We start from the raw sequence: 14,128 nt of genomic DNA on the forward strand, positions 1-14,128 counted from the left end.
GACCACGGTTTTTCCATCTGACTTACAGTTGAAACCTTCCATATGCATCCCCAACTTTCCCTCAGTAGAATCTGAATTCCTTGCAAATAGGGACTTTATATATTTATCTCTAGTACTTTGCACATATTACGTACTTAATAAAAGTTTTATTCACTTTGTCATTCTTTATGGCCTTGGTTGTCTCATTTTAAGTCACATTCTTTATCTTGTGTGTTAAAATACACCTATATGTAAAGGCTTCTTGTTTTGCCTAGTTTTATTCTTCTGCCAAAATTCCTTTGTCTCAGTCACAGACTAAAACACCTGACTTTAACAACTATATTTTTTGAGTGTTCCACCTGCTGAATTCTTTCTACTCTTCCCCTTAGGTTCTTCTTCAGGCTGTCTCTTTATCCTTTCAGCTCTAGCCTTTCTCCTCTTTCTCAGCTTTTTCTCCTTGAATCATTTTTGTATTAATAATTTTCCCTTAAATTATCAGGTCCTCTCAAATTTCTTTTCTCCCATTTAGTCTCTGGTCTTTTTTACAATTTTTACAATGGTGGTCCCCCCCACCCCCCCAATAACTTTGGATTCCTGTCCTTTCTTTCATACAATCATCACTAAAAGCAAGTAGAATGAATGGAATATATAAGAATGATGGACTGAAACTAAGATGATGAAATATAATAGGAATAAAAGTAAAGTACTAAATCCAGGTTTTTTAAAAAATTAATTGCACCAATATAGGATGGTGGAGACCTGGCTTAACAATTTATTTGCGAAGAACCAAGTGGGGCAGCTGGGTAGCTCAGTGGATTGAGAGCTAGGCCTAGAGATGGGAGGTCCTAGGTTCAAATCTAGCCTTAGACACTTCCTAGCTGTGTGACCCTGGGCAAGTCACTTGACCCCCCTTGCCTAGCCCCTTACCACTCTTCTGCTTTGTAGCCAATACACAGTGCTGACTCCAAGATGGAAGGTAAGGGTTAAAAAACAAACAAACAAAAAAACCCAAGTAATTTTAGCTGAAGGCAGATATTGTGAAAAACTCATGTGTTCTTAAATTGCAATATTAGAAACATAATGTCAAGTTGAAAGGAGTTAATAGTAACAGTTACCTTGAACCCTATGTATCAAACCCTATGTAGTATGATTATACCCACTTCTTAGCACCACATTTTTGGAAAGATATTGGCAAATCTGAAAATTATTGTATGGTTTAACCTTTAAGGAACTGGCTATCTAAGAGGGTGAATGAAGATTTTATCACTATATAGACTAGATGATCATTTGTTAGGGTTGTAGTAGAGGGGGAACTTATACCAAGTGGGAAATTGAACTAAGTGACCTCTATGTTTGTTACAGTTCTGAGATTCTATGAACCAATCAAATTTTTCGTGAAAATCTAAAAATGGAGATTTTAAACGTAAGCTAAGTATTCCTATAAGTTGTTTAAAGAGGGGAAAAAAGAAGGCCTATGATGTTGTTCTGGATAAATATTACTATAAAGGATTTATTTAATGATAGGAACCAGAATCATACATAATGAGGACTCTAAAGTATGAAGGTTTATCATAGTAGCACAGAAGCAAATATCTATAGGGATGAAGTCAGAGAAACAAAGTACCAAAAGCATCCTCAATAACAAAGATGAAACACTGTTAGCCAAAACTATTGTAACAATCTTCTTTGTAAAGTCAATTATGTATTATCAGTCTTAAGACATACATTGGATAAACCAATATTTATTAAGAATTTACATATTTTACCCAATAAAATCAACCTGTTCAACCAGATGCATGATTATCTTTTATAAAACATTGTAGAATATTTAAATTACAGATATAATGAAAGATATCCATTTATAACCAATCTAAAATTTTTTAATTAAAAATATATTCTCATCTCATCTGTCTGTTGTATTATATAAATACATTTCCTCTTGACAATTTTACATCAACAACAAACATTTCAAATAACTAAAAATACAGTCATATTTGATAATGCACTAAGTACTAAACTGAAGTTTAGTTTTATTGCACATAAAATATAAATCCTGTTAAGGGTATTCTATAAGAGATCATGCAGAAAAAAAAATAATCTGAGTAGACAAAGCATTTTTAATGATACTAAAAAAACATTAGATATTAGCTTAATTTTTATTTCTCATATTAAGCTATATTTACTTCTTCATGAAGCTATTTTCAGTATATATGTATTTTAGTACTGATGTCAATAATCACAGGTAGGATGCAAGCTATTAAATATATAACTAAATAGTTGTTTGCAAATCCAAATTCACAGAAAACTAATCCTTACTTTGGATGATTTATCATCACTCATCTACTAACTCACCACTCTTTTTCATTATCTTAAAAAAATATGCACAACAAATTTTTTAAGCTTTATTTTAAATGGTAAAATCTTGAATAGAGTAAGCAATATTGTTTTCTCTAACAAATTGATAGTCATAATTTTACCATTAAAATACAAAAAGTATTTAGGAGAAAAAAATATAGATATGCATATATATTCTAAACTACTTTTTAACTTCTGTTACTGAGGCTTTCATTCAGCTTAGGGCAGAATTTCAGATCATGGCAGTTCAAATTCGGTATCTATAAAATTTCCAATTACCTTTTTTTAAAAAGTCTTTATCATAATGGTTTTTCACCCTAGCAACCCTGAAGATATACATCTTTCCATTAATAAGATCAGATTTAATAAACTCTGGCAACATTCAAAACAAAAATTATATTTAAAAATGTAAAACGTATGATAAATAGAATAAATACATGCTTTTTCTATAGCAAAAGTGATCACAAGTATCTTTTCTACTCAGAAGATGAATATTCTGAACTCTTCATAAAAAGAGCCACTAAATTTGAAATTAAACAAGAAGAAATTTCAAGACTAGAGATTTCATATTTAATTAAAAGCTAAGGAAACTAAAAAATGATCCACCATTCTTTCATGTTATTTCTGGAATAATAAATAAAAATTACTCTGACTTTTGCATACTAAAAACCATAAAAAAAGCTAGTGTAGCTTTCAGAGCACTGAGGTAAATTATCAAACCCAGAATACACTGGTAAACATGTAACAGGGCTGAATGGAAAGACCACTGAGACGTCAAGTCACAAGAAATAGGTTTTGGTTCTGACTCTGCCACTATAAGCATTATAAGCCAGGAAAAAAAATTAATTAAAATCAGTTAATCATTCAGTCTCAGGGTCTTTATCTGTAAAATAAGCAGACTTCAGTCTGATCAATAACATTTTGAAGGAAAAGAGTCATTTTTTAAAAATAACTTTTTATAAACAACAGATGTCAAGAGATTTTCAGAACTTCAGGTATAGTTTATATATTTTTAAATGGAAGGACCTTGAAGAACTACAATTTCTCCTTGTTGGTATATTAGTGCAAATTTCTTAAAGTAGCAGTTATCTGAGAAGGCAAAGAGAACCTGGCTCTGAGGGGAAGAGTTGTGAGACAGGAAGAATTAGTAGAAGGCAAAAAGAAGTTCTACCCATCCCACTCTTAAGCATAGGGGTGGGGTTGGGGAAGGAAGAAGCAACACTTAAGTAAAGTTGTTCCAAATGGGGTAACTCCTCCTTTTAAGACATTGTGATTCTTTCCCTTTCCTTCCCCCTCCACCACAAGGGCTAAGGAATACGAATAAAGGCTAAGGAATAAGAATAAAGTTCTGCTAGTTTGGGTTCAGCAATCTACCTTTCCTAGTAGTTAAAGCTTTTGCTTGTCAGCAAGATGAGTTAAAACACATGGAATATGTTCCTTCATTTTGATTTAAAGCTGCATAAAAGTAAAGAGCTATCGTGGCCCTGCCAATCCTGGATCAGATCACCAAAGCTTCCTTTAGCTCTAAAATTCTATGATTATAAAACTTACACAATAGTAATCAAATACATGCTTGAGAAGCTTTTTGATAAATTAATCACTAGTGCTAACAGTTAAGAGTAGAAAAATTTTTATTCTCTGGACTTACTTTGCTTCATATGGTTTGGAAGAATTCTTCACTTCCCTTAATCTTTGACCTTCCTGAACTATCTCAGGCTTTATTTGTATAAGAGAGCAATAAAAGATAAGGAAAGAGAAAGGGCTGGCTCTAATTTCCTTTAAAAAACAATCTAACACTACAAGAAATAGTTTTTCAACAGAAATTCTTTAGTCTGTCATCTTTGGGAAATATGCAATTGTTAGCAATGGCCTGGTATGTTTAGAAACAGAGATAGCTGATACTTAGCACTGTCAAAAAGAATAAGCTGGATCAGTAAGCAGAAAGCTTACTAATGACAACTAAGCTAAAAAATCCTACACTTTCTTAGCATCTCATTCAATTAGGATGTATCTTATTAGGTCATAATCTTAATATTAAAAAAGCTTAGGTTTGTCAGATTATACATGCAATCTTTTTTCTTTCTCAGAATCTTAGCATGCATATATCAATCTCAAATTATCAAAAGTTCGGAACACAAAGATGCAACTGAGCTGTGAATGTTAATGCTTTATAAGAAAAAACCCAAATTGTGAAAAGTGTACTACTTAAGCCCTATACTTTGTATTCTATCAAAACCTTGAAAATTAATAATAAACTTTAGTAATCAACTAGTCACTAAAAGGTCTAGTTATTATTTTTGTGTTGGAAGGTCATGGTCTATGGAGGGCAATGCTCAACCAATCCACAGGTGTAACTTTTTCATTCATATTTTACAATACTTCCTACCTTTCTTCTCATAAAGAGCAACTGGAAGACAAACATTTTTCAGACTACCTGGATCATGACAGCTATTAATACTTATGCATTTGATTAAGGTGCCTTGATCTTATATAACTAGAATCAATGATAAGCCACTGAAGTGGCTGTGTACAGGGATAGGAACTTAAAAGAAAATGTCACCTTAACTTATGGGTATTAGTCAATATAAAATCTTGAGTTGTCATGTCCTATGGGATTATTGGTTTTTTTTTTTGTGACAAACTATATATTTTCTTGGATAATAAAGCCTTTTATTCATTGAATTTTTAAAAATTATAACAGGAAATAAATGTTTTGTAGTTGAATGCGGATTATAGGTTTGTTTGTAATAAATAAAACTGCTTGCAATATTTCTATGGTTGGGAAAAGAGTATCCTGAGTAATTTTTAAAAAGTAATCCCGAGAAGTAATTTTAATACTTTTCAGGTCAAGAATACAATTAATAGGATTTAATTTTACTTATACTTTCACTTTTTGACAAAGCTATAATTTGCATATATAAAAGAAAGCAATATTTTCAGTCATCACAAGGTTAAAGCAAAAAACTTCCAAAAATATCTGTACATATGAAATAATCAGAAATGCTTACATTATATTTAATTAAAACAAAAATTAACCCAACTTGAATGTATGTGATATGCTAAGTACAGAAAGGAATTGTAACCTCATAATTCCTCTCCTCAAAGCCACAGTCAATATTTACTAAAATATCAGACTATAAAATTTTATTATTTCTTGTTGTTGGAGAATGTTATAAAGAATGCAATTCTAAGAACTTCAAAATTTAATCTAGCAAATTTTCTCATGGTACTAAACAAACTGACTCCCTAAAACTAACTATTAGGAACCTATTACAAATTGCCAATTTATGAAATTTCACTTGGTGATCCATGTCTTCAAACTATTACATGTTGCCCAACAACATTAACTTGGTTGATTTTTTCCCCCCATACTTTTAGTTCTCAAAATACATCAAAGCAGTAAGCCAAATCATTTTTGTTTTGCAAAGCTACTGCTGTGGATACAGATGAAACATATACAAGAATTGGTAACAGGGAATGTGTCTAACTTCACATTATATTTTATGTTAGGTTTTATTGCTAGTAGTTATATTTTAGGGGATAGTAACTTGCTAAAACTATGTAATAATGAGGCAAATTACAATATTATTGAATTGTATCACCCAGGACTCACAAGGGCTATAGGTTCTAAGTATAATTGATATATTTTTTTGACATAACCTTAGAAAGAGCACAAATTGGGCATGTGACTTAAGAAGATGGAAGTTTAAAAGTTTGGGGAATTACAACTCATTTTAAAAAGGAATAAATGAAAAAAAAAATTTTAAGTTCAGGAATATCTAGGGGATTAAGTATAAGAAAGAAAAAACATAATAAAGGCACACTACATATTCACTTTACCCCTGCAGCATTTAAATAGAGGTGGCCTAAATAATCATTAACTTTTTAAACAATTATGAACAATGATCACTATAGTATCTTTTCATAAAAAAGAAGGTAAGCCTGTGCACTAAGTGCTCTGGATTCTGGAACCATTTGCACATGAGTATCACTAACATGCACCCATTGTCCTGGTGGTGCTCCCACTGTTTCTTTTAAACCTGAAATGCAAAAATAAATAACATTTAAATTAATTATTTTTAAAACATGTGGCAGTTGGCTCAAAGAATGTAATTTTAAACTAAGACATCTATATGCAGAATGGGTTTCTTGTTCTCTTAAAAATATATGTGAAGGTCTAGCAGTATCAAACCTTAAATTGTACTATAAAGCAGAGGCCAAAACAATATGGTCCTGGCTAAGAGATAGAAGGGTGGATCAATGAAATAGACTTGGGGTAAATGACCTCAGCAAGCTAGAGTTCGATAAGTCAAAGATCCTAGTTTTTAGGACAAGAACTCACTATTTGACAAAAACTGCTGGGAAAATTGGAAAACAGTATGGGAAAAATTAGGTTTAGTTCAACATCCCACATCCTATACCAAGATAAATTCAAAATGGGTAAACGACTTCAGTATAGAGTGAAATCATAAATAAATTAGGTGAACTTTCTTAAAATTTCTAAAGAAGTTGATGCTACAATTGTTCTTAGAATAAATGAAGTTTTACTAGTATTTAACTTAATCTTTTTTTATTCTCACTAAAGGTATTTAATCTACATTGGTTATTGTAAAGAACTAGATAATAGTTCTGCACACTATATTGCTTGATATTGCTGCATATAACACAAGTTCCTTCCTGAGTGAAGCACCTTCCAAGTTGTACTCTTTAAAGACTTTTGGAAGACAAGATGGTCATCTATGTAATAAGACAGACATGTTATGTATTTGTAAAAGATCATTGTCATCAAGTCAAGCAGTATTTTAGTCCAAGAAATATTCTTCTAATTATCAAGAAAATAGAAGGGTCCTGTCCATTACTTTTTTTTTAAAAAGCCCTTATCTTTCATCTTAGAATCAATACTGTGTATTGGTTCTAAGGCAGAAGAGTGGTAAAGCCTAGGCAATGGGGGTTAAGTGACTTGCCCAGGGTCACATAGCTAGGAAGTATCTGAGGCTAGAGTTGAACTCAGGACCTCTTGTCTCTTAGTCCAGTTTTATCTACTGAACCACCTACTTGCCTCTCACTAATTCTAATGAAGAATATCTAGAGTATAAATGTTCCTTTTTAGAAAAGTAATTTTTAATTAGTAGTAAAATGAAGACATTAAATATTCATTTATAGACATGAAGCAGCAATTCTAATATCTTAAGTAAGGATGGCATACCGTGGACATTTTTATTTCCAACAACATGGTCCAATGATTTCTTGGAAGTTGTTCTGACCTTCACGTAAGCTGTATAATGGCCTCCCCTCATTGAGCCACTATGTTCCACTATTCCATAAAGCCCATAGAGAACTTTCTCTCCTCTGGTTACATTCTTTTTTTTTTCAAAGAAACAAGGAAACAAAAATTACAAATTAGTATTTTGTACTAGTAGTGAGGGATGCTGAGGGAAATTCATGAGGTCAATTAAATTCATATTAAATCACTAAACAGTTGTCATAAAATTTGGCCATTGTAGAACTTCAGCACATAGAAAATGGGGATTGAGTCTACTTAAATAACAGAATTAGGAAAACCATCAGAGTTGGTATGTTACATTTGTTTAGAAAATTCTATTAGGCTATCTTATTATGTAATAGTTTGCCCTTTTAGGAAGCATAAGGAACTGTACTAGGATTAGATGAGCATTCTTGGAGTACTTCACTCAGTAGCCACGCCAATTTTCCTTAAATAACTCATCCTTTTCTGTCTGTGGAAAAACTGATTGGCAATCATTAATGCATTCAAGTATGAAAGCTACATACACCCCCTAATGGGGACAGACTTATTCAAGTAAAATTCATTCCTTAAGGCTTTACTTATGACACTGAAGGTTTTAAGGTCATCCATTGCATGACACAAAAGAGAGAAGGCCAAAAATTTGTTTCAACAATAACTGGGTGGCTTGTTTGCACATGGGTGTTCAGTGATGTCCTTTGCTTTCAGAGAAGCTATGAATATTTATATAGCATATATTAATATAGTAATTACTCAAGGACAAAAGGGCAGGACAATGAGTGTAATATTCCTGATTTGATTAACTAGTTGTGTGTTTTCTGGGGATAAATACATTTTTTAAAAAGGTGTACAAATACACTGTATAGAGTATATACTTAATAACTATTATCATAAAAGAAGTTTATCATATACTATACCTTGCACGTAACAGAACAAAAGGGTGCTAAATCTAGCACAAGTGGGAAATCCACGTGTCTGTTTACTTTTCGTAGACTCAAACCAGCCTTCAAGGGAAAAAAAGTGTAAATAAGCAATGTTGAAATCCATAGAATTCATTAAATTTTGCAGCCTTCACCACACCATGCCTCTGTTGCTTTCTCATTCTAGAACTTCCCTCAGTATCTGGCATCTTCTCATGCTGGAATACCCCTCTACCAGGTGGGTCCCCTTCTCTCACTGCCAAAGCCTTTCTAGAGCTACCAATTCTGGGGACAGGCTCAGGATGGGCTGTTTCCTTAGCCTCCCAACTATGTTTCTGATTCTATTTTCTCTATTCTCCTACATGAATAACTCCCTCTTTAGCCCCACTTTTCAGCTCCCTCTTATGTGCTGTCATCCCCTTTAGAATGAAAGCTCATTACATACTTGTTGCCTACTTTAAATATGGTTCTTTGTTACATGAAACCCAAAAGGTAAAAAAAAAAAAGTAAAATTACACAAAACTCAATTTCCATAGATTATTGAAAAAAACATAGAAAGGTGACATGAAGAAGTGGATAGAAGCCTGGTCTCAATGTCAGAAAGACTGGTTCCAATTACAACTCGGACAACTGGCTCAGTGACCATAAGCAAGTCTTTAATGTCTTATTTTCCTAGGCAATTCTCAAGACTACAAGTTGTACAGTTGTCATAATTAGTATAGAGTTTTTTCACTGGGAGGCTCCCTACAATGAAATCAAGAGATCCAGATTGAAAAATAGTGACAAACATAATGTTTATATTTGATAGGTGCTCCTACAAAGATATTTATGTACATTAGTGCTGTTTTTTTTTAAGTGAGTATGAATAAGCCGGTAATTTCATCACTAAAAATAATCTAAAGAAAAAAACCTACACACAGCATTATAAAGTAAAAAGAATTTTGGGATTTTAATCAGGTGACCTAGGGTTCCAGTTTATGTGTGACCTCTGGCAAGTTTGTAAATGACTTAACATTTCCTCTTCTATAAAATAGTTGGATACATCACCACATGATTTATTAAGTCTCCTGTAACTGCAAAGTTCAATGCTTATTTAAAATTTGCTTACTATAAATAAGGGAAAAGACTCTCAAAAGATATAAATTAAGTAAATACCACAAATTATTAAAGTTATATGCCCATTATAATCAGAATTGAAGGAAATAAAGATGGGCTTATTTAATGGATTCTACCTCTTGTTCTGATATTAAGACTTCCATGGGGAGGCCCTGGGGAAAAACAATTATAATTAGCTAACGAGGGCAATGTTTAAAAGGCATATATCTAGAACCTGCCCAGTTGGGACTCTGAATTTGCCTTTAACAAGAGCCCCAAACCTATGTTTTCTTTATTTCTAACTTGTGTTTTCAAGGATAGTTTTTGTACTTGGTTATTCCTATTAATCATTTCTCATAATTATTGGGAACTTAATTTTTTGGTCTCTATACTTTTGGGGGCTTTTACATGTGAGTTTTAAAATGTAAAATATTTTCAATGACAGATTTTATTTAAAAATCTTTTAAAATAAATTTTTATGATAAAAACGCTTGAAGTTCTCAAGTATATGATTCTATTTGATTTTGTTGTAGAACCTCTGGCAGTATCACCTAGGGCTTAAGACTACTAAAGATGTTGGAAAAATCACTATTTCACTCATCCACTTGCAAATATTTATTTCTCAAAGCACTGTGGTAGATATTATGAAAGAAGTAATAAGAATTTACAATCTGTACAAGGTATAATGTGACAAAGACACAAAATGCTTGGTAGATGTTATAAGATCCAGATTATGATTATAAACTATTTTTCAGTTTAGTGTTTATATCTGGAGTGGAACTAATAGCATTTGATGGGGATTTTTACCTGATGGAATCTTTTAAGATGGAGAATAAGAATGGCTGGAACAGCAGAAATGAGCAACTGCTTCCTTGCATTGGTATACATCCCTTCCGACTTCTTTTCTGTATAAAATATAATTTGAAAATCTATTTGTAAAATTGTATTAACCATATGACATAAAATTATTCATTATTGCACTGGTTCTGTACTATGTGTGCTACATTATCAAAAAATTTAAGTGTCAACAAGAAAGATCTATAAAAATATAAGAACCAAAATGAGAGAGATTCATAATGACCAGAACATAAATTAAGAAAACACTGAAAGACAAAAGAATTCCAGTGGAATACAATAGTGTTTCTTTCTCCTGGATTAACTGAAGTTAAAATACACTTCCTTTCTTTTAAGAAATTCTGAATTCTAAGAACAGAAAATAATTTGTCAATAAGAACTGCTGTGTTAGAGGACTTGGCTTAACTTTTTTATTGGAAGGAACTAAGGGAATATTGTTGATTCTGAAATGAGTGATGTAAAAATAAAATTTATAAATAAAAATACAAATGCAAGAAAATTAAATAGCATCAGCAACAAACATTCCAAATCAAGTTCTATAGACATCTGCAAATGTTTTATTATGACTCAGGTGACTAAAAATGTTATTTACATAACATTTTCTAAAACTGAATTGTTATATTCAATTTCTAAAAACAATGCAAAGTTTAATATTAAACTGAAATAAAAATATCATTCATTGTTTAACATTTTCAGAAATGTAGTATTTTTTGTTGAACAAACATACTGAACTCTACTGTCTCTTGTTAATTCCACCTTTTCTGAGTTATTCAATATGAAACTAAATACATATGTACAAAACTCCAAATCAATTATCAGTTCATTTTAGTATCCAAAAAGGCCAGGGAAAATTTAACCAAGCCAAAAGATTTAAGGTCCTAGACTACCTCCCAGCTGTAAGAGAAAAATCCTCTACCACATTATATGAGGATTAGATTTTAATGTTAGCAGTAGTCTTTAGATAATCATAACTGTAATTCTAAGATAGTTAAATGATGTTAGCATAAGTGAGGCCTTTTGTGATCATTTTAGTATAAGTATTAAGAGTTTGAATTAAGTAAATAACTGCTTTAACAATAAGTCTAATGTCAGCCTCACTGTTAACCTTAACCATCAAATTTGCTATATCATGCACCCTCAGCAATCATGGCCTTGAATTTGTGACTTAGCCTTCAGGCTCCCCATTCACACCCATGTCTATCAAATGACTTTCAAGTCACCACCAAGTGATTTCTTTTACCAATGAGAAGTATTTCCCAATTACTTCAACCAATCCACACCTCTCCATTTTTATCACTGTCCTGAACTATTTTTGAACTGGTATAAAAATTGTCTAATTCTTTGGGATATATAGGAAGGTCTCAGTGCTCAGGGTCTTTTGGTCTTGACCAGAAGTCTGGCTTTATTGGGAGACCAGCCCTCTCTGAATGAACCTATTTCTTTATGGCTTAGAGACTTTGCTTATAATTTGCATTCCTGTGGTTAGAAATTACACTATACAGCTAGAAGACATTGGAGAACCTAGACTAAGAACAAAGATCAAAGAATAATTTTAGATCAACCCTGGGCTAATTTCAAATGTCTAGTGCCAGGGTCAAACTAAGGCCCAAGAGCCAAATCCAATCCTTTATTTGATTGTGTTTAAAATCCCTATTTTGAAAACAAAATTTTATTGTATTTTAAAATATCTGATACATTCTTTGCTCATAGATTCACAGAAACAGGTGGTGGTGGATTTGGACTTTGGGCCATAGTTTGCTAATCACTAATCTTGTAGGCCTAGAACCATACCTGAGTCAAAGTATCTGTGTTCCCTTGCTCTATATATATGTCCACTGGAGACCTTAAACAAACAATTGTAACACATATAACTTAATTTATTCCCATCTATCTAAATGTCAGCGTTTTGGAACACAGAATTCTCTGATGTCAAAATATTGTATATCCTAGCACTTATTACAGTGCCTGGTTTATATCTGGTACTTAATAAATGCATATTTACAAAAAATATTAAGAAGACGATGAAGCCAAAAGACAGGAAATTGCTTGTCAACAGTACAGTAAGTGAGCAAAACCAGAAGAACAATTGTATACAATGACAACACTATTTGATGAAGATCAACTGTCAATGACTTAGTAATACAATGATCCAAGACAATTCTGAACGACATGATGAAAAATGCTGTCCACCTCTAAAGAAAGAACTATGGAGTCTGAATGCAGATTGAAGCAAACTTTTAAAAAACTTTTATTTTCCTTGTTTTTTGTGTTTTCTTTAGCAACATGACTAATATGGAAACACTTTTTGCATGACTACACATGAAAAATAACCTATATCAAATTGTTTACCTTTTTACTGAGGGGAAAGCAGGAGGGAGAGAATTTTGAATGCTATATTTAAAAAAAAGAATGTTGAAAATTGTTCTTACATGCAATTAAAAAACATTTGAAAAATAAGATAAAATTAAATTGTGAACTGATGTTCTGTACTGAGATTTCTGCATGTTATACAATAGGTATTTACTAAAATCTGTACTACAGAAGACTCACCTCCTTTAAAATGGCTGGACCAAACCTGGTAAAGTTTGTCAACAGAGAATTTATAAGGAAATTGAAGTGGATTTTTATATTTGGATTTTATAAATATAAATGTTTAAAGGATGTTGTGACACATGAGTAAATGCAGTGTACATTTCCCCTTGGGATCTCACAGGACAGCTACTGATACTTATTAATACAGGTTTACATTTTTTTTTATCAATTCAGACAAGGGTGCTTAGGCTCTACAAAGATTGATTCATGTTAACTAAACTCCAAAAGGATTTATTTATGTTAATTAAACTCCTAAGGGATTTATGTATAAGTCAGAATGACCAATTCCAGTTAGCTTCTTCTGTCAGTCACATAGCCTCTTATCAATTAATACATTGCTATTTGTATGGAGCACTTCTGAGCATTTGGTGAGTCAATTCAATTAGGAAATTAAAAGGTCCCATTAGAAAATACAAACAGATATTCTATTTGAAAATATAATTACTTCCAGTTATCTAGATTCAGAGAATACTGTCTCCCCTGCTCATTGCTGAAAGCACAATGAATATTCTTAACTGAATAACTTAACTTTCAAGTATTCTTATTCAGTCTAAGCTAAATGATCATTAAAATATCTGATTATTACTTAATTTGCTTTTTAAACTTGTTGTAATTCATAAATTTAAAGCTTATCTTACATTGGCTTATGTTTTATAGGATCACAGGATCATAGGATTTAGAAGTAGAAGGTCATTTAGTCTCACATCTTTATTCTGTAGATGAGACAATGAAGCCAAAAGACAGGAAATTGCTTGTCAACAGGACAGTAAGTGGCAGAGCTAGGATTTAAACTTTCATCTTCTACAAAATACATTTGTAACCTCCGTTCATTACACCTATACTAATTGCCTCAATGAGATTTAGACAATTTAAGGAGATCATTTTTATACTACATATTTTAGCTACATTACAGGGATCTTCCCAGAAACAGAGAATTAATAATATCTACTGTATATGTATATGTATTATTATATGGATTATTGCTTTTAATTTGTATTATATTTTCTGACCTAGTCTATAGGTTATGGGGCTCATTGTATTTGGGGGAAATCAATTCCCTTCAAACATT

The 14,128-nt window shown here is 32.0% G+C and overlaps 1 protein-coding gene across 4 annotated transcripts in view; it reads right to left on the bottom strand.

Moving 5' to 3' along the window:
- Positions 1-1,705: 1,705 nt before the first annotated feature.
- Positions 1,706-14,128, bottom strand: part of USP45 (ubiquitin specific peptidase 45) — an 87,881-nt gene continuing 75,458 nt past the window's right edge. For all 4 annotated transcript variants that reach the window (XM_001367781.4, XM_056818619.1, XM_056818618.1 and 1 more), the window contains 4 exons: positions 10,420-10,517; positions 8,515-8,601; positions 7,541-7,694; positions 1,706-6,374 (listed from right to left, as the gene is read on the bottom strand). In XM_001367781.4, coding sequence (XP_001367818.1) covers positions 6,244-6,374; positions 7,541-7,694; positions 8,515-8,601; positions 10,420-10,517 — 470 coding nt within the window. In that variant the 3' untranslated portion in view covers positions 1,706-6,243. The remainder of the gene's footprint in view (positions 6,375-7,540; positions 7,695-8,514; positions 8,602-10,419; positions 10,518-14,128) is intronic.

This window comes from Monodelphis domestica, chromosome 2 (genome assembly GCF_027887165.1).
Source record: "Monodelphis domestica isolate mMonDom1 chromosome 2, mMonDom1.pri, whole genome shotgun sequence".
Lineage (NCBI taxonomy): Eukaryota > Metazoa > Chordata > Mammalia > Didelphimorphia > Didelphidae > Monodelphis > Monodelphis domestica.